This window comes from Aspergillus pseudonomiae (assembly GCF_009193645.1).
Source record: "Aspergillus pseudonomiae strain CBS 119388 unplaced genomic scaffold BDV37scaffold_4, whole genome shotgun sequence".
Taxonomy (NCBI): domain Eukaryota; kingdom Fungi; phylum Ascomycota; class Eurotiomycetes; order Eurotiales; family Aspergillaceae; genus Aspergillus; species Aspergillus pseudonomiae.
Genome location: NW_022475996.1, coordinates 262,949 through 282,743, shown reverse-complemented (window position 1 = coordinate 282,743; position 19,795 = coordinate 262,949). Strand labels below are relative to the sequence as shown.

Sequence of the window (19,795 nt, the reverse complement as noted above, 5' to 3'; positions counted from 1 at the left end):
TCGTGTCTTCTGGACTGCTTCTATTGTCAAAATTTATGCCGCAATAAAGAAGCTTGTCCTCAAAGCGAAGTAGTTCTTATAGTAAAATATAGCAAAAGTGGATGCTCGTCTCGGCTCTAGCATAAAACCGTGCGATGAGATATAGTGCTCCTAGGTGAAGCCTCCTTCGAACACCCCCAGTGGAAAACAGACTGCGATATACTGAGTTCCGTTGTTCTTGCCTATCTCAATTTGTCACTATTTACCTGTTTGCGTTCGGTGCTGGCGTGACCTTCGTCAGCTGCACCTTTACCCATGCTGTTAGGCATCGCGCTAAGCATGGTAATTCATCCAACAGCACGAGTCAGAAGGCCGGCAAGTCTTTTAATTGAGTCCTATAAGAGTGTATAGGAGGATGGATGTGGGAAGGCTGAATTCTCGCTGACCTCCGAAGCTATTCGAGCGAAGATAATCCAGCTCATCTGATTACTTTTAAGTGTTAACCGGAGATGGTCCGTGATCGAGAGCACCAAGAACAACCGAACTTATATTGCTTCCTCTACCTGCCCTCAAGCTTCCTCTTCACCATGCCACAGAAGCTCTCGAACAACACCGAATCTGTGCCCTTGAGCCATCTTATCAGTACACGAACGCCTTTCTCCTCGATGCCTTCTTTCCTCAGATGCACTTTGAACCCCAATGCTGCGCTACTGTCATCAACTTCTATATTCTGCATTGCACTAGCAGAACCTTTCATCTTTCTACGCGCTTGGCGGGACCACACATTTTCCATAGCGAACCCGACTCCCACGGCTAAATTATAGCGCCAGAGCCACTGAAGAGGAAGAGAAGTGAGTTCCTTATCAAGCTTTTGACTTGCATCGTCGATAGAGGCATTGGGGATATCGAAGATGTATTCGGACGGGAATGGGAGAAGGTGCTTCGGAAAGGTCGTGATCGATCTCGCCACGTCCTGTCGCTATCAGTATTCCAGAATGCATGTGCGAATGAGCGAGACATACCACAGAAGGGCGGAGATCACCCCACGACCATGCTATCGCCCATCTCCTAGTCTTAGAGCCCTGGACAAACTCCGTGACCGCATAGTTGTGATTGCCATGTCCAATGAGCTTCTCGACCAGTATGGAGACGCTGCTCAGTTTTCCCAGCATCGAAGTATACCATAAGACTTTCTGGCGGAGCCTGAGGCTTTCTTCGATCATGCGAGACACGAAAGCAACTTCCCCTCCTTGGGTAACCATTTCAACTTCTGCACCGGTGCATGCCTGTATCTAGTGTGAGTACATGACCTTTGCGTTGGGATATGTGGCTTACAGAGAATGGTGGCCGTTCTTTTGCCTGCGCTGAGGACACCAGCTCCTCGCGAGAGGTATAAAATGGGGGGTTGCACATCGTGAAATCAAGGCTTTAGTCACATTAGGAGCAGAAATACGTAAAGTATCCGCAGATTCACATACCCTTCGACTTCAAGCTTCTCCAGGGGAATGAGATCACCATTGGAATCGGTCTTGACAATGCGGATTCGAGACTCTAACCTATTCCCAGACACAGCTTCTTGAGACGTTCGTATATTGTCATCATCGATGTCTAACGCGTCCTTTAGTGATAGGTTATTCATTTCTCAAACAGTCAACCTTACCTGTTGCTACAAAATTCCACTGTGGCCGAACAGAGCAGCCAAGAAGCGGGTATATGCTGCAGCATCCTGTTCCTCTGTGGAAGTTAGATCAAATTTACCCCGACTGATGATGGAGCGAGCTGTACATGTCAAGCCCGATAACCTTTCGATCAGGGTCGTAGTTATCACGATATTCATCGCCAGTAGTATCTAGAAGGCTTTGCAACCATAGGATATAATTTAACCTGACATCATTAGAAATGGAAATCCATGCTCGGGGTCATCGCGCACCTATTTGGCACCTATAACTTTTGTCAGTAGAAACAGAAACAGATGTACACTGGCTGGTACATACCGGCGGGCATAACCTATTCTCCGGAATGTGAACGTTCAAGCCAAAGTCTCGTTGCAAGAGACTTATGCTTAATTGGCTATTGAAAGTTAATCGAAGGCCAGACCCCACAGCTTGTAGATCTCACCGAACAGCATCCGGATCGCTGAAGTCCAATTGATTATTTGGTTTCAGACTGTAACATCTCAGCACGATCGCCTTTGAACGTGAAACCTCTAGATTTCTGGTTCGATGGAGCCAAGACTTACTACTTCGCGAAATCGGGTGATTGCAGTGCAAGGGTGGCGAAATCGACGTCATCCTTGTAGATATTGTTGCGGATTGCCCTCATGGTGCTACATGAAATCTGGTCAGTAAATCAATGTTGCGAGTTTTGCATTTACTACATGTCACAGGACTCAAACATGATGATCGTAGAGCCATTGGGAAAGTACCCAATACGTATCTTGATTCTTTGAATAGTGTTGTTCGCTTGAGTAAGGGTGGGGCGTACCGGCGATGTTCGAGACAAAAGGAGCGGTTCGCTTATCAGCAGCTCCATACAGAGTACGCAGTAACGTATGTACTCTGTACAAGTATTGCACTTGCGAGGTTCCGCAACTTCCATGGGACACTATTTTAGTGCCTCTGGTGTGTGGATTCGTGGAGGGAAACATCAGGTGACGAGATCTCAGGCTCAAGCATTTAATTTGGTAAGGCTATAAGGCTAAGAAATAACGTGATGTCATTGGGGGCTCGGCGCCTACGTACCCCCCTCAATCATTGTTCGTTAGAGCAGAGCCCACTTTTTCAGGAACACTTGGCTGCCTGGCTGCACTGCAACTCAACTCCCCACGTTGAGTCGCTCTTTTTTTCAATTCAATTCCCCAAGGGCGTTGTTGTAAAGCGTCACAATGGATAAGTTTAAGGAAAAGCTCCAGTCGTTGGAGGGTTCTTTTAAAGGTCGTCCTATCCACCAATTTGCTACGAACGAGCTGACTGGGCCCGATAGATGCCAACATTGTAGAGGAGGCGCACCACGTCAAGCATAAGGTTGGCAAATTCTTCAACATTGTCAACCCGAACCACCGCCATGACGAAGCGCATGAACAAGAAACCGACAGAAAAAGAACAGCAATCGCCGAATCCCATCGTTTTGAGTCCTTCGCTCCAATTAGGGAGGGCAATAAGGTCAAGTGGTATGTTGATGCGCTAGACTATCTCTGGGCTGTTTCGATCGCTCTCGAAAACGCAAAGGAGGTCATCTACATCGAAGACTGGTGGCTTTCCCCGGAGCTATTCCTACGCAGACCCGCGTATCAGAGTCAGGAATGGCGACTGGATCAAGTGCTCAAACGCCGTGCAGAAGCCGGAGTGAAAATCTACGTGATCGTATACAAAGAGGTCAGTCGCCTTCAGTTACACTGAAATACTTAGTTACTTATAAAGTCAGGTTAATCAAGCACTGACTTGTAACTCGGCCCATACGAAACACGCGTTACGCAATCTCTGCCCAGAAGGTTCTCCTGGCCATGGAAACATCAAGATTCTGCGACATCCGGATCATAACATTTTTGAGAATGCAGCGGACATGACATTGTACTGGGTGAGCTAATGCATCTAAACATGCATAATGGTCAACAACTGATGATGACCAGGCCCACCACGAGAAATTTATTGTTATTGATTATGCTCTGGCATTTATTGGAGGCATCGATCTATGCTTTGGGAGATGGGATGCTAATCAGCACCCTCTGGCTGACGTTCACCCATCAAATATGAAGGACGAGGTCTTCCCAGGACAGGATTTTAACAACAATCGCATCATGGATTTTCAGAGTGTTGCACAATGGCAAGCAAATGAACTCAGCAAAGCGGACTATGGCCGAATGCCCTGGCATGATGTGGCCATGGGTCTTATGGGTGACTGTGTCTATGACATTGCTGAGCACTTTGTCCTCCGGTGGAACTTTATCAAGCGCGATAAATACAAGCGTGATAAATCTGTTGATTGGCTGATGCTGGAGGGCCGTCTCGGCGAAGATGAGGACCTAGTCGCTGTGCAGCGGCCTAAGTACCCTTGCGGTGACTATGTCCAGCATCCTTATGAACCCCTAATCTCGAAGCCCCGTGGAGCCCAAGGCAGTGCGCGGGCACAAATTGTGCGCAGCAGCGCTGACTGGAGTAGCGGTATCCTGACTGAACACAGCATCCAGAACGCTTACAAGGAGATCATCAGCAAAGCCGAACACTATGTCTACATTGAGAATCAATTCTTCAGTACGTTCGCCTTATTCCCCTTTCACTATGCATTTAGCTGATTCTGTTAGTCACGGCCACTGGAGATCAACAGAAGCCTATACTTAATACGATTGGGCGCGCAATCGTTGATGCTTGTGTCCGTGCTTCCAAAGAAGGCAGAAAGTTCCGGGTGATCATTGTGATCCCGGCCATTCCTGGATTTGCAGGAGATCTTAGACAGACTGAAGCAACGGGCACCCGGGCGATCATGGATTACCAGTATAAGTCGATCAACCGTGGTGAGCACTCGATCTTCGGCCAGCTCAAGCACGCAGGCGTCGATCCTACACGTGAGTAACCTGACTTCTTTTCTATTAAAGCAATTGCTAATAGGCGAAGAACACATCTTTGTTTTTAACCTGCGCGCATATGATCGTATCAACAAAACCCCTGCTCTGGAAGAACTAGAGAAGGAAGCGGGAGTGACATACAATGACATCCAGCGTGGAATTGCGGAGTCCATCATGAGTGACAGCGTTCATCCTTCCATTGGTAAAGAGGGCGATAAGGGCGAAGTTGGCTATGATGACGCACAGAAAGAAAAAGAAGAGAGGCTTGCAAGGTTGCGGCGATATGAGGAGCAGGCCGAGCGCCACAAGCCCGAATACAAACCATCCAGCAAGGATACGGTTGCCCATACGACTATGCTAAACGGTGGCAGGATGTCTGATGAAGCCTGGGAGGGTGAAGCGGAAGCTGAAAAAGACAACATCGTCCAGGAGGAACTCTATGTCCATGGCAAGGTGTGCATTGTAGATGACAGAGTTGCTATTTGTGGCAGTGCCAACATCAACGATCGGGTATGTTTCTTCTGATTTAAAGCCACCAAGCCATAGCTGACTGTACCAGTCGCAACTGGGATATCACGACAGTGAACTGGCTATCGTTGTGGAGGATCAGGACTTCATTGACAGCATGATGGATGGCAAGCCATATAAGGCAGGTCGTCTAGCCGCTACACTCCGACGGCAGCTCTGGAGGGAACATCTTGGGCTGCTCCCAGCACAGGATTATGACGCTTCGCAAAGCCCCAATGCGCAGCCACCAAATGTTTGCATGAACCATGTCATTGAGGGACCCGAGAACAACTTTGTTATGGACCCTATGAGCGACCCGCTCTGGGAGATGTGGACCGGACGGGCGACTACTAACACCGAAATATATCGAATGCTCTTCCGTGCCGATCCGGACGACAACATCAGGAATTTCGACGACTATGACTGGTTTTACCCTCGTAACCGGATGAAGCAGGGACACTTGTTTGACCCGTTTCAACGTGCCAAGGACGTTCGGGAGAAGTTGGATGAGATTAAGGGTCATTTAGTTTGGATGCCTCTTCGGTTCTTGGAAGATGCTAGTACTATGGCCGAGCCCGGGCTACAGGTCAACCAGATCACTGAGGTAAGCGATCGACCGATCTAAGCGAGGAATTTACTAATAGGGAGCAGAGTATCTATACCTGAGTTTTCTTGTTTGGGGTTTACGTTCCGGGTTATTTGATGATGGTGATCTCTCCTAAAATCAATGCACATGGATACAACTTTGGCACCAATCGTTGCAAAAGCTACATAGCAGCATAGAAATCTCCGCCTCCCTTTTCGGGTTGACCTTGACGAAACTTAGACGAATTTGATATCCTTAACGTTTTGTGTACGAAGCGCGATGTATTGAGTGGAGCGATCAACTGGGCTTCAAACGTAAGTCCCACGATGCATAACTCAATTAGTCAGGCTATAGCTATGGCATTATTGAATTGGGTAAACCATAATCTTCCACGAAGCTTCCAAATTCTAGAACAGTCTTAGAAGCCCAGCCAAGTATATGTATTGCACATCAATACTCTGTACAGAGCATCGTATGATCAGCACATAAGAGTTCAGGCCGATCTCACCCCTTCTAGTACATATACCGGAGCACTTTATATACACATCTCAAAACACATATAACTCATCTCCCAACCAACACCCTAGGCCTATTATAGGCAGCACCCCAGAAATAAACTTTCCCAATCTCAATCCCAACACTAAACGCATCATCGACAATCACCCCAGACGGCAAGTCCGATCCAAACCTTCAAGACCCGCAAAAACCAAAAACTAGAAAAACAGAATAAAACAAAATAAAATAAAATAAGACGAAAGACAACAGCAATCCTAACAACCCCCAATCCCATGACCATTACTCCCCCCTACCTCCCACAAAGGAACTCTTTCCCAGCAGGATGCAAGCTGAAACTCCCTGCGTCACTCAGAAAATAAAACCACTGGCATGAACTGACCTTGCCCATACATACACACACACACACACACACACACACACACACACACACACACACACACACGCACGCGCGCGCGAGGTTAACGACCTCACATCCGCCGATCCATTGTAACGATGCTTAGCCTAAACCATGTCTGGCTCTTTCTCCCTTCGGAGGTTAAAAAGAAGCATACTTTTTTACCTTACCAACAAGTCCAACAACCAACCCTCGCACGACAGAAAAGCAAAGAAAGAAATCCCCAACCCCAGTTCGAAAAAGAAAAAGAGAAGAAAAGAAATAAAACCCGTTACAAAGTATGCATAAAGCAATCTTAAACGCTCCCCCAATAGTTCAAATAGGATATCTGTTTATTTCGAGAAGGGAGGGAGAGAGAGAGGCCTGAGCGAACGGAAAAGCATTCCCGCATAACGAACCTCCCGAATTGAGTTTATAGAAGGTATACTCCGTACATACGTACATCCATTCCCCCCCTTGTCTCCATATTTTTTTTTACCAACTGGAAGTCAAAGTTGCAGGTTCGTTAGTTTTGGGGTTGCCAGGTTTTTTACTCTTTTTCACCCCCCGGCCCAAACACGTCGTACTGTGTCGTACAATGGAATGAGAAGTTTCCAGGTATGGGGTGGATGGGTGACTTCATTGCCCGTTGGGAAGTGGAGCCTGGCGTGGTCCCTGTCATACGGAGTATAATTCTTGGGATATAATAGCCTCCTACTATTTATGAGAGGTGTTACAGCTTACCTTCACGTGTGACGTTGGAGGATGAGACGCGGGATGGCCGTGTAACGAATAGTAATCAACTACGAACGCTATATTCCAGGTAATAGGGTAAGAATTAAAGACGTAAATTAAGTAGTAGATTGGGTTTTTGCGTTGCCGCATGGGGGGTTCTATCTTCTATCTGCATTCTTAACAGAACAAGGAAAGAGGAAACAAGATGAAAACACACACAAACACGGTCGTAGGGAATTAGGGTGTCGAAACCGAAAATGTCCATGGCCAACTTTTTTTGTCCGGGAGATTCTGTTTTTGGTCCCAGAACCTGGACTCCAAGTCCATGCTTGCTGAAGAAAACCAGCTTCATCAAGGGATGCGTATCAGAGCGGAGAGAAAGAGAGAGGAGAGAGAGAAGATGAGAGAGGAAAGGATTCGAGACTGCTTTGCTTCCAGCCTTGATCGGTCACCCTTTTTTCTTGGCGGATCGACGATCAGACATTCAATCTGGACTCCAGGGATGGCGCTGATTGGCTGCCTTTCACCCGGGAGAAGGATCCGTCGAGGCTAATTCGTGCTCTGGATCGAAACCAAAGAATGTGGGAATGCAGGCGTCTGAGACAGTGAGAAGGGAATTAAGGAAATGGAAGGGAAAGGGAAACAGTTGATTCGTAAGTCGGACGGTAGGAGGGTTGCCCGCCTGCAGCTGTCACGCAGGGATTTTTGCTGCAGCAAGAAACGTTTTTCAAGGGTCTGAATCTCAGAAGGGGTCAGCGGTCGATCCTCAAGCTCTCGTTACACAGGGAAAGCAGGATTCGCTCCCTCATTTGTACCACTACTTACCGAAGTATACCAGACCCGATGGCGACCAGTGTAACCGCTACTCAGGCCTTCGCGGTGTGGCATGAGTTACAGCGGCAGTGATTACAGATTTTGCAGCGCCAGATGGCCACAAATGGCCCCGAGGTGCAGTCCGAACAGCGCCAGGTGAGGATGTTCCCATTGGTGGCTTGCACAATGGCGAAAACATGTCCCGGGCATTGGTTGGCCATGGTGATGCTGTCCAGGCATGTTAGTTTAACATGTTTCAGTCCCAAAAGGCTTGGTCCACGTCACTTACCACACAGGAGCTCAACGTAAGGTTAGAGTCGGGGGAAGCTTTTTTGGGTTCGGTCACTGAACCTTGGTTCACACAACAAACAATGTTGAAACTTGGGTTTGGAAAGAAGCGGAGATGGAAATTTAAAGCAAGCTCTAGGGAGTCTTTTGCGAGGGATGAAGAAGAATAGTAAGGGAGGCCGTATTCACTTGGTAGTAAGGAAGTTGCAAGGTCAGAGATGCAGGTAGACTGAAGAGGAATGAGAAGATGCTGTTGTAGAGACGAATTGGCAGACTCTCCATAGTATATATAGGCGCGAGCTTTCGATTAGGACTGGGGACGAGTTACCGTCTGCTAAGACGCATTGAACACGACCTTTCTGTACAGGAAACGGTAAGATGTGTGAAGTCCAGACCGGGCAGCTTCAGCTACATGCCACTAGAATGATGCTAGAATTATGATGCACGTATCCGTACCCGGTTATTGTCTAAGGAGCATTAGTGGGGTGGAGCAACCTGAGTGTGATAGAGGAGATGTGTACGAAGGAAAGAGAGAAAAAGGAAGTAGAGAATCCAAAGACAAGAGTAATTGTGTGTGAGCTGAGGATCGTGTGTCAGAGAGAGAATAAGAGAAAAAAGAAAGAAAAAAGCCACGACGGGGAAAATCTGGTAAGAGCCCAACAATGGATGTCAATAATGGGCAGGAGACCAATCATGATTTAACTTAACAGTCGACAGTAAAGTGATATATCGCCAGTGGGCCAGAGAAAGTGGGTATGAGAGGGCGCCCGGGGAGCTGGAAAGTTATGCGATAGTCCGGGAACCCTGGAGCTTCTCTTACCATATTCAGGATAGGTCTGGGGCTCACGATGTCGCAGATCTCGAAGATCATCATTCGATGAAGGAGATAGCCGGGATCGGACAAAGGCGGCAGGACTATTGGGACTCTACGCAGCTATAACCAGGGCTACAGATCTGGGCCTAAAAGTAAAGCATCGGATACTGGTGATTGGTGTACGAAGGATTCCCAGTGCCAGTGCATTGGGAACTTCTGGCGTGCAGATCCTTCCCAAGATCCATCCTGACGGAGTATATTTTCTTTTTTTGATAGCTTGAATCTAATGTATTTATAGCGATGTTACCTCCATTTGGTATTTTATTAATTTGGATTTTTCTTTCACCTACCTATTCCCCTCTCTCTATTGCAATAATTAGTCATATATTAGTATATTTTTTAATATTATTGCTAGAGTAACCTGAGAAGCTCAGGACCCATGTGACAAATAGTTTTCCTTCATTTTCTCTCTCACACACGCACACTAGCTCCCTTAGCCCTATCATAGTCTCGAATTCCATGGCTTGATGTGTTTTCCTTTTTTTTTTTTTTTCTTTTTTTTTTTTTTTTTTTTTTTTTTTTTTTTTTTTTTTTTTTTTTTTTTCTTTTTCTTTTTCTTTTTCTTTTTCTTTTTTGACTTACCTGAAATTTCTTTCTGGGCAGGCGATTTTTGACGGATAAGAAACTTAGAAGTCAATTTTAAATTTTGTCGCACTCCCTACCCGAAACCTCAATTCCCAATTCCGCATCATGGTTGGTCGTATCTGACTTGTTTGGGCTCATCCCCAGCGGCACACTGTCCCATCAGAAACCTCGTAGAAGAAGGGTCTCCCTTGTCCATGTAACATGTTATAGCCACCGTATCACTGAGTTGCACCGGCACCCCTTTACCGAGGCCCCCGGTCTTTTAGCATCCCAGGCTGGAAGTTTAACTGCTCTACCATGAATCGGTGAGATGCTGACCATGCAGGGAAACCTTTTAGGTGTTCTGGAAGGGAGCAATCAAAGACGTCCGGAGTATACATCCCATTCCGGACACGTGATATGCATCCTCAGGTGAGATTCCCATGCAGGTCTGAATGTATGTAGTGCATATCGATGTATGTTTGGATGTGCATCACACCTACATAAGACGACTAGCAGTACTAGTCTGTCATTATGAAGTATAGTTGATGTGCCTCCCGACAAGAAAGGTTATCTCACTTTGGATTATCGCATAATCTGACGCCAATTTTCTCTCGTGTTTTTTATTTATTAATTTTTTTTTTTTTTTGCCGCATTTCAAATTTTTTGTGATGTGATATTTTTTTTTTTTTTTGTTTTACCCACTCTTCCCTCGCTCTCGCTCTGGCGCTGATCTTAGTTAGCTGATCGCGACGGACAATTGCAGAGGATCCACTGACCCGCCAACCGGGTTCGTGAGTCGGTGGCTTCCCAATGCAAATAGAGTTAACAACCAGCTTAGTGCTGTCAAGCCACCAGCGCATAGGATGTGCGACCCGGTCCCGAGAAAGGGGTAGTGGAGGCGGACACTTTACCTCGTTCGTTGGGTGGTGGCAACAATTGAAATCAAACATATCGTAAATTCGCTTCTAACTTAAAAGCCGGCAGTCAGTTAACATCCGGCAGACTGACCTGTCGACCAATTCCAAAAATTGGGAAACCAGGGGGTTCCTCAGCGCGCAGCCGAAGGTGTAAGACACCCACTAGCTCCAAGTCCTGTAAGCTAATTAGGCCCTAAATCTAGTTCGGGGGGTTGTCGTCGTACCACTAAAACAAGTAGATCGAACTTGTCAGCAAATCATTAGTTCCAGCGGCCTGACTTTTGGCAGGACTAAAAGGACTAAAAGAAAATTGGGTCTCGAACCAACAAGAGAAATGCGCACGCGGTGCACACAGCGTCCTGAGCCCCAAATACCCAGCCTGTCGGACCTGCCAGTGTTCCACACCAAGGCGCTAGGGCCATTGATGACATCGTATGGACGACGCTATATCTCATCAATCCCACTTCAGCCCAAATTGTCGTAGAGACTAACGGGGCACCTAACGCCGGTCGCCGTATCAGGACACATTGGGGTTGTACGTTGACGCTGTTTGGATTCTCACGAGGATGGTCGCTTCTCCTCACTCATGCCCGCTTAGAACCTTCACGGAGGAAGCGAGCTAGTTGCGATCCTTTCCGATCCCGTTGCCCAATTGAGAACCACTGGCATCCTGGTTGAGATTCGAACCTTTGGTCGACTTCTGCGCTGATCTACCGGATCCTCTTCCCCGGCGTATTCTTGTGCCCCGGTAGGTTTCGTTGGCTTGTTAGTGTTAGTGTGTCCCTCCGTCTCCCGCGGAGTTGGTTCCTTTTCGAACAATGACCCACGCGTCCCGCTGGTACTTTTGTGCTGGACAGGTCTCTTTTTCCCGTCTCGCCTGCCCTGAATCGCCTGTAATCTCCCTTTTCACACATAGGATAGTATGTCGTATCACCTGAAGTAATAATGTCGTGTCTGTACAAATTCCCCATGATCTTTGTTTGTGGTGACCCGCAGAGCAATTCATTGTCCGATGCTAGAGTCTTGTTGACATGCTGTTTCAAAGTGACTCGGTTGATTCGAGGACACAATGTGTGTCCACATGGCTGTAGCAAGTGAATTACTAGATGTGTCAGACCGTCTCTTGTGAATCTCACCCGAGCAAAGATCAGTATATGACAAACATTGCAGGCATACCGATTCACATTGGATCGGATCGGATCGAGTTCTCGTAAATTCGAATTGCGTTCAACTGTACACCGCTACAACGATCGAGCAAAGGTCGACTGTGCGACGTCACATACACAGCTCTCTGCCAAAAGTCTAGAACGGCGAAGTACAATGAAGTCAGACCACCTAACAATCCTACCACCTACTTGACTCCGAGCAACGAAGACTCGTTCGGCTCATTACCTGTGCCAATACTCAACCAATTGTTTGAGCGCGGCGGAGTCCGCCGAAGAGTGGCCCTGATATCTACTAAAGTACGCAAAGGCGAGACACAGCTTGTGCAGCCGAAGAAAGAAAGGACTTAGTAGGTTGGCACAAAACAGATATATTTCAGAAGTAGATTTGAGACTACGATGAATGCAAGTACAGAAATGTTCGAGATGTTCTCTTGCACCAGTTCCACTGGCCGAGGCCACGAAATACGAAAATTTCAGAAACCGGTGCCTTCACTCCTCGACAGCCCTGCAGCTAACTACCCCCCGTGCCGATTGACACAAAGAGCAGATAGCGAGACAGAACCGAATTTGTTCTCCCAACGCTCCGTTAAGAACAATCTTGTGAGTTTGCAAGATGTTCCTGCAGTACCCAGAGTGGACTGCATCGCTGGTGTAGTAAAAGTATGGTTTGCCGGCTATTGGCTTCCCAATGAAATCAAGGCACAACTAAGTAATAGAGCATAAATAAAGCCACATCATATGTAGCCATAGGAGGCTGATCTTCCTATTTGAAGCGAGACCTAAAATGGTCGTTTGTGCGATGCTGAGATAAGTATGTTGAATCGATGCCCAGATAGGGTAACGGTTTTGAAACTTGTTAGAAAGAAATCGCCTAAGGTATCATGAGAGATGTACGGCCATAATTGTACGGGAGAAAGCAGAAGCCTGCGAAGTGAAAGCAAGTAACCGCCATCTGGTATAGAGGATAAGAAATTCATCATTTTCAGGTCGTTACTCGCTTGAAGTCATCATCAATCAATGCGTCAAGTTCATGTTATACCGTAGTAGGCACGATGGCGAGATTTTACCACGTCCAAAAGCATGGGAATAGAAAAAGGCGTAGTTGAAGAATACACGTTAGTCGTTCAGATGGAAAAGTGCCGAAACACTTCAGCAAGCGTTAGGATTCCCCAGTACAGCCGTGAATTGAAGGATAAACTTACCTTTCACCATAATGATGGCGTCTAATGCTCTCTGAGATAAGAGTCGAGATATCGATGATGACCAACTTCTTCGATTTCTTAACCATCTGTTCCGAGATGGGGAAAGTGTTGGTCACTACAATGTAGTCAATTGCTTCGCACTCTTCCATTTGCTCAAGGGATTTATCTCCAAAGAGTCCGTGGGTTGCGATGCAGTAGACCTTCTTAGCACCACCCTTCTTCACCACAGTCTCTGCAGCAGCAATCCATGATCCACTTTTGTCAATCATGTCATCGACGAGGAACACAGTCCTATCACGAACGTCGCCCACGAAAGTAATGGTCTTCTCTCGCTCGACAGCTCGTCCTACACTACCTTCTTCATCAGATGATTCAGCAGCATCAAACGAGCCGCCAAGAGCATGGTCACCCGGTAAAGATGACGTGGTGGAGATGAAGGATTCCGCCATTGGGTCAGGAACAGAATCAGAATGATCTGCTACAGTCTGTCCGGGTGTAGTGTCTCCTGACGCGGGCGTAGAATCGACGGGGGGATAATCATCATCGACGAGGTGACCCTCTACGAGTCTCCCAGTGATTACGTCGTGTACTCGGACATCCGTACACCCGTGGGCAGCCTCTAGCTCTGATGGGCGTCGAGCACCCGTTAGAATGTCTGGAAGCAAGGCATTTGCCGATAACAATGATTCCATGTTATCAGATAACCTATGCACCTCTTCAGCTTGCGAATTATCACGGCTTCCAGTCTGTACGTGGAGTACAAACGGATCGTCCTCTTTTTGGACGGGCGTGCAGTCGTCATCTATGGAATCAAAGAAGACCGTACTGTCCGTCATAGCCATATTCATCTTGGGCCGCCGCCTATCGGTAGTGACGATGCCGAAGTTGAGCTTCAGGGTGTCCGCCAATGATGTAACACGCTTAGTGCCCCCAGCGTTCTTGCTGACAACGACTGCCTCTTTCCAGCCGGGAACATTCATGCGGATCCAACGAGCGATATAGGGCTCGGCAAACAGGTTGTCCACTGGTTTGCCGAAGAACCCCTGCATCTGGGATGCCTATATATTTCCTGATGAGAAATATGTCCAGGAAAAGACACCACACTGTCGCCAACTGCTTTGTGACTCACATGCAAGTCCAATGTTATCACATGGTCTACTCCAGCAACTGAGAGGAGGTTTGCCAGCATGCGGGCGGTGATGGCACCACGGTGGCTCTTCTTTTTAGATTGGCGAGAGTATGGGAAATACCTCGGCTAGGTCAGCATCAATTGTGCGATAGTCAAACTAGGCAGGCAGCATACGGTATGACCGCTAGGATAAGCCACAAGTTAGCCAGCTAAGATATTGAAGGAAAGACTAGATTTGGTGAAACATACCTGTGATGGACTTCGCAGAACCTCCTTTGCAGGCAGAGATCATGATCAAGAGTTCCATGACACTATCATTGATCTTCTCACTGCCACTCTGGACAATATAGACATCTTGGTTCCGTACTGAGACACCAATGTTTACACTTGTCTCCCCATTGGCGAATTTACCCAAGTCTGCCCGGGCGGGTTGAGTCCCTAACCGGTCGCAGACCACCTTCGCAAGTGTGGGATGCGATGTCCCAGAGAAAATCTGTACTCCCCGCATTTTGATGTAATTATGTGCTAGAATAAGACATGGAAAAGCGACTTGGGGGAAGGTTCAAGGTGGTGATAGAATGGGGAGCCCACGATGAGCAACGGGAAAGAAAGAAAAAAAAAATTTTGGAGAAAAATAGCTGGAGCTTTTCGTCACGGGATTTTGTTGCTCCACGTACCGAAAAGTCCCCGCCAACATCCCTCCGATAAACCCCGCTTTGCTGATAATCGAAGCCCAATTCCACCAATTCCAATATGTCGCGAAAATTTCCTGAAGTCCAAGGAGGAGGCTCGCTCATTGTTGCCTGGCAGGTGAAAGACAAACATGTCTTGGTTGTAGGAGGTGGAGAGGTAAGCTCCTTTCGCTAGCAATCAATGCTACTATATATATTTGGAATACATTTTGACTGGATATATGCTGAGCATAGGTAGCCGCCGGTCGTATCCTCCATGCCCTTAACGCTGATGCCAAAGTAACGGTTGTCTGTCCTGCCTCTGGTCTCAATGATGAAGTAGCATTTCGGGTATCTGAGGGTCAAGTGTCTCACATCGACCGGAACTTCGAGCCAACAGACCTTGAAGGAGCAGATATGGTTCTCTGTGCCATTGACGACCCAGACGCCTCGACCCGCGTATGGAAACTGTGTAAAGAGAAGAAAATACCCGCAAACATCGCCGATGTACCTCCCGAATGTGACTTCTACTTCGGTAGTGTGCATCGGGATGGCCCGTTACAGGTGATGGTCAGCACGAATGGAAATGGCCCCAAGCTTGCAAGTATGGTACGAAAGAAAATCGCCGACACTCTCCCCGACAATATGGGCGCCGCAATAGAAAATGTGGGCAAATTGCGGAGAAAGCTAAGGGAGGTAGCTCCCAACGTAGGTGAAGGTCCTAAAAGGATGAAATGGTAAGTGGTCCAATATACCCTACAAACCTCTACTGACATTTTACCCAGGATGTCTGGAGTCTGTGAATCTTGGGGCCTAGGTGAACTTGTACAGATGAATGACCAGGATATGGATAGGCTCCTAGCCCATTACGAGTCCGGCAAGATCCCCACATTCGATGAAGTCCGGTCTAACTGACCGCCCCTTTGCATACCCTCCAGCCGACGTTTCCAGGCAGTGAGATCGTCATTGGCTTCATGTCTCCAAGCCTGGGAATCATCCCTTGCCCAAGATTTATCTCAGTGGAAAGGAGCCCGTTGCTTTCATAGCAGAGCAAGCATATATGTACATGTACCGGAGCGTCGTGGTCAACCCCGATATCAAGCAGCTTCTCAGCGGATAATCGTTACAGACCTCTGCTTGTTGACAAGAAGTCAACATGTTTGCTACGTTCAAGGAATGATCACCTATAACCTACGAGAATCGGGTTTCGTACGGGCCATGATAACCGAACTTGGATTAAGAAGGGAAAGATGCAATATGTAGTCTCTGGGATGGGATTTTGTGCACCGATCTATGATGAAAATGAAAACTTAATCAGATAGGAAGCCTGCTTATGTGCTTCCAACCTCACTCTGCAGCTCCTTCAACTGCGACCACCCTTCACTATCCTCCCAGAACTCCTTGCCTTTGCCCAGAATACCCCTTACTGCACTACGAGCCTTAAACCTCCAATCTTTGGCAACGAGCTCAGCCTCACCCGCATCTTCCTGGCCTTCTTTGTCCATAGGTCCGTATTTAGAATACCCATTGCGGACCAACTTTTCTGTAGCACGTACGATTTCCATCCACTTCTTCTCATCACCCATCTGAAATGCTCCCTGTGTTGACGAGGCCACGGTGGCACGCCAAGCCTTTTCATGAGCTTCTAAGGCTTTCGTCGGCCGTCCACGCCATTGTTCAACACGGGCAACAAGAAGCCAAAGTGAGGCAGAGTGCGTGATTTGTGGCACAACCGAGTTGTCCAGCAGAGACAGAATCTGGCCAGCGATTGTACCACTGCGAATGACTTGCTGAGGAGGCTCACTGCCATTGTCAACGTTGATTACAAGCTCTTCATACTCGTAGGCAGTGGTAAGGTAGTCGACAAGCATGCCCAAGATCGCAAGATCGATGCATTTTTCGCCTTTCTTATCACCGAGAATCTCGATGAGTTTCCTCTGTGCGGTAATCACATCACGGAATGGGGTAAACGGAGGAGGGATTGAAGCTGCCACCGTAAGCACGTTGTCCCAGATACGAGAGTTTGTATTCTTGAGCTGAGCCGCACGACTGAGGGCTGCAAGGGCCTCGCGCTTGTGCTTGTGAGGATCTTCCGGTGCTTTCTCTGTTTCCGGTTCGCGCTCTTCGTCTGGCAGCTGCTCCACAGCAGTAGGCGTGGATTCATCTGGCTGAGGTGTTTGTAGAATAGCTGCAGCAAGGTTGCTCCATGATTCAGCATCGTTTTCTTCCAATTGGACAGCCCGAGTAAATGAGGCCTTCGCATCATCCCAACGTTGTAGTTCAAGCTGCACGCAGCCTAGAGAGAACCAAGCGCCGTGGTTAAGACGGTTAATTTGCAAGCTCTTGCGGAAAGCTTCCTCTGCCTTTTCCAAAGCAGGCGGCTTCATCGAGAGGTAATGCCGAGCCAGAGACCTCTGAGCACGAGCGTATCTGTTATTCGAGACCTCCCACGCGCGCTCGTACATGGTTGCGTCTGAGTCAAGATCTCCCAGAATACAGAAAAGCCTTGGGGCATCAGCAGGGAGAGGCGAGAGCTCGGGTCCCTCAAACTTGTCATTTTCGTCCTCAAGGTCTTTGTTCGTAGGTTCGTAGAGTTGTCTGCGAACCGTGGACTTAGCCTTCTCCTCTCTTTCTGTAGCGGCATAGCATAGCGCAGCCTCCGCCCACATCTGTAAACGCTCATAAATTTCCAGAGCAGTGCGCAATCCTCCGAGATTGACCCAACGAGATGCCAGCTCAGCCTCGAGATCCCACCTGGTGGAGAAACTCAGAAGCCATATGTATTCAAGTCTCTCTGCAGCTGACGCGGATTCGGATTTCTCGGGTCTTGGAAGGAATGTAGTAGGTTCCTCGACAGTAGAAGTGGCTTGACTATCGAGGGTAGCGGTGTCGGCAATGACTTGATCCACAAGGGCTTGCATTTGTAAAACAGATCTTTCCACAGTTCGAGCCCTATAGCCCTCAATTCTGCTCCGAGCTAGAAGACCCTGTGTGTAGATCTGCCAGTTTGAGCTACCACCCTCAAGAACTCGGGTGGCGTAGGGGTGTGTCTCCTCTCGAGTTAGACCATCCTCAGGTGTGGTGTTAGTTATCGCGGCTGCAAGAGCTAAGAGAATAGCGGAGTCCACAGGGCTGAGCTTTGGCTGATTCCCAGGATCAAGAGATGCCAGCATTGGCGGGAGCGTCGACTCCTCTTGTACGGTAACTTGATTATTCTGGATCTCTTGTTTCTCATCTTTCGTAAAAGATATAGATTCCAGAAGGGTATCATCGTTGAGGTCTAAGTTCTTCGGCCCCGAGGGCTCCGAATCACCTGAGCTGTTGATGTTCGTATCCGCTGCATCGTCGGCACTCTTCGCAATGATGACGAGTTGACTGATATCGCGCTCTTGGAACTTGGTTCTTTTGCCCAATTTTCCGGTTAAAGCAAATTTGAAGTTCCGTTCTGATGCAGCCTTGTCGATATCGGCTCTAGCTTTGGAATCAAGACCGTGGTGAGTGTGGATAAGTGCTCTCTCGAGTAGGAATTTCCCTTTCTCTGAGCCAGCAGTATTTCCATTCAACAAAATGCTGCTAATTTGCTCCATATCGGAATAGATCGCATCCTGAAGCGTGCCAGTGATTTCTGATAGCATCTTCTGGTGAAGAAAATTGACACGCATTCTTGCCGTCCTCGCAACCAACGGGCCATTCGTAAGTAGAACATCAGTATCGGCTAGGATAGCCTTCGCAACAGCGAAAAGCTCCACATTAGGAGTCAATCTATAAGCCGCTTCGCCATCCACTGAGAGGTCGCGAATTATATGCGCTCGGACGGCTCTCAGACATGTCGGATCAGTTCGCAGAGTGGACGGAATAATTAGCTCTGCAGGGTTGAAGCTTAGTGGGGGTCCAGTGACATTGGACTGAAGAAAACTGAAGAGGGCTGCTAGACCAATGTGAAGCAGCTGCGAGCTCCGCTGTTCAGGGGTCAAGCCATCTAGTGGCGTATGAGATATGGACTTCGTCTTGTTGGCCAAAAAGGTTGTATACGAGATTTCTCCGCTAGATACACGAGCGAGAGTACTCTCATCTGCCGAATCGTGGCCAAAGACAGTCTTTGCGAGAGGTAGCTGTAAGATTGGAACTATCTCAGCATCTGCTAACTGGATAGGCTCATATAATTGCTTCAACGAGGACGCTTCATCATATAGCGTGTCTAATGACGCGGGGTAAGCAATCGAAGCCTCAGCCATTTTAAGAGCCCTAGTCGCTAAGAAAAGGGATGTCAAGTTCAAACTGGCAAAGAAGACACTGTCTCTTCTAGACCAACTAGGAAAACTCTCAAAATTGGCGGTTTGATATGGGAACCCGCGATGCCGCTCAATTAATAAAAACCCCGCCAAAAAAAAAGGCATATTTATCGATAAGGCAAAAATTTGTGAAGGCGGTGGTGGGGCTCAGGGACGTGGCACTAAGAGCTCCACGGATGGCGCACGCGAGCAAACATCCAGTGTGTAATATGGACACGCACTTCTACACCTGTACTATGATTGTTATAACGAAACACCTCCCCACCGTGACTCCTTGAAATCTGTATGTTGGGTAAATAGCATTATTTAAGAATAAAGTCCTGGGAGTAATCGTTTCCTTCAATCAACAAAGAATCCAATCTGAGGCTAACTATTGATTCAACCGATAAACCAGGACCAGCGCATACGGCGAAAGGTCATGGGAGTTACAGAGAAGATGACTAGAATAGAAGTAGAAAGGATCTGGAATATGATAGATACATGGGACATAGTTGAGACAAGTGGTGTCATAGGACAGTATGGTATTGTAGTAAAGATGATTAGCTCAACAGACTTGCACATGATATATTGTGTGAGAAATCTAAAGTAATCAATGTATGGGTTCCTAGAGTCGAAGCAG

At 47.7% G+C, this 19,795-nt stretch overlaps 8 protein-coding genes across 8 annotated transcripts; 3 read left to right on the top strand and 5 right to left on the bottom strand.

Moving 5' to 3' along the window:
• Positions 1-538: 538 nt before the first annotated feature.
• Positions 539-2,301, bottom strand: BDV37DRAFT_278449 (DUF890 domain protein; the record flags this gene model as incomplete). Its single annotated transcript, XM_032086054.1, has 10 exons — positions 539-952; positions 1,002-1,265; positions 1,315-1,405; positions 1,458-1,587; positions 1,640-1,713; positions 1,765-1,863; positions 1,910-1,920; positions 1,974-2,049; positions 2,098-2,145; positions 2,219-2,301. The coding sequence occupies 10 exons, from the start codon at positions 2,299-2,301 to the stop codon at positions 539-541; spliced, it is 1,290 nt and encodes a 429-aa protein (XP_031946261.1).
• Positions 2,302-2,728: 427 nt separating this feature from the next.
• pldA (putative phospholipase PldA) lies at positions 2,729-6,157 on the top strand. Its single transcript, XM_032078803.1, has 7 exons — positions 2,729-2,912; positions 2,962-3,353; positions 3,403-3,555; positions 3,608-4,229; positions 4,280-4,540; positions 4,590-5,050; positions 5,100-6,157. Exons 1-7 carry the CDS (start codon positions 2,864-2,866, stop codon positions 5,670-5,672), a joined length of 2,511 nt encoding a protein of 836 aa, XP_031946260.1. The 5' UTR covers positions 2,729-2,863; the 3' UTR covers positions 5,673-6,157.
• Positions 6,158-7,178: 1,021 nt separating this feature from the next.
• On the bottom strand, positions 7,179-7,411 carry BDV37DRAFT_237595 (uncharacterized protein). Its single transcript, XM_032080755.1, has one exon. It carries the CDS (start codon positions 7,405-7,407, stop codon positions 7,240-7,242), a length of 168 nt encoding a protein of 55 aa, XP_031946259.1. The 5' UTR covers positions 7,408-7,411; the 3' UTR covers positions 7,179-7,239.
• On the top strand, positions 7,395-8,375 carry BDV37DRAFT_237594 (uncharacterized protein). The gene has a single exon (XM_032080754.1). The coding sequence runs from the start codon at positions 7,583-7,585 to the stop codon at positions 7,808-7,810; it is 228 nt and encodes a 75-aa protein (XP_031946258.1). The 5' UTR covers positions 7,395-7,582; the 3' UTR covers positions 7,811-8,375.
• Positions 8,376-10,812: 2,437 nt separating this feature from the next.
• Positions 10,813-11,340, bottom strand: BDV37DRAFT_237593 (uncharacterized protein). Its single transcript, XM_032080753.1, has one exon. The coding sequence runs from the start codon at positions 11,169-11,171 to the stop codon at positions 11,016-11,018; it is 156 nt and encodes a 51-aa protein (XP_031946257.1). The 5' UTR covers positions 11,172-11,340; the 3' UTR covers positions 10,813-11,015.
• Positions 11,341-12,971: 1,631 nt separating this feature from the next.
• BDV37DRAFT_137398 (ribose phosphate diphosphokinase subunit PRS1) lies at positions 12,972-14,802 on the bottom strand. The gene is made up of 4 exons (XM_032078802.1): positions 14,463-14,802; positions 14,388-14,397; positions 14,214-14,334; positions 12,972-14,142 (listed from the first exon to the last, which is right to left on the bottom strand). Exons 1-4 carry the CDS (start codon positions 14,719-14,721, stop codon positions 13,081-13,083), a joined length of 1,452 nt encoding a protein of 483 aa, XP_031946256.1. The 5' UTR covers positions 14,722-14,802; the 3' UTR covers positions 12,972-13,080.
• Positions 14,803-14,966: 164 nt separating this feature from the next.
• BDV37DRAFT_294519 (bifunctional precorrin-2 dehydrogenase/sirohydrochlorin ferrochelatase MET8) lies at positions 14,967-16,007 on the top strand (the record flags this gene model as incomplete). Its single annotated transcript, XM_032089647.1, has 3 exons — positions 14,967-15,062; positions 15,140-15,621; positions 15,670-16,007. The coding sequence occupies 3 exons, from the start codon at positions 14,967-14,969 to the stop codon at positions 15,797-15,799; spliced, it is 708 nt and encodes a 235-aa protein (XP_031946255.1). The 3' UTR covers positions 15,800-16,007.
• A 208-nt stretch (positions 16,008-16,215) lies between these two features.
• BDV37DRAFT_268120 (uncharacterized protein) lies at positions 16,216-19,119 on the bottom strand (the record flags this gene model as incomplete). The annotated part of the gene is made up of 1 exon (XM_032084127.1): positions 16,216-19,119. One exon carries the CDS (start codon positions 19,117-19,119, stop codon positions 16,216-16,218), a length of 2,904 nt encoding a protein of 967 aa, XP_031946254.1.
• Positions 19,120-19,795: the final 676 nt, after the last annotated feature.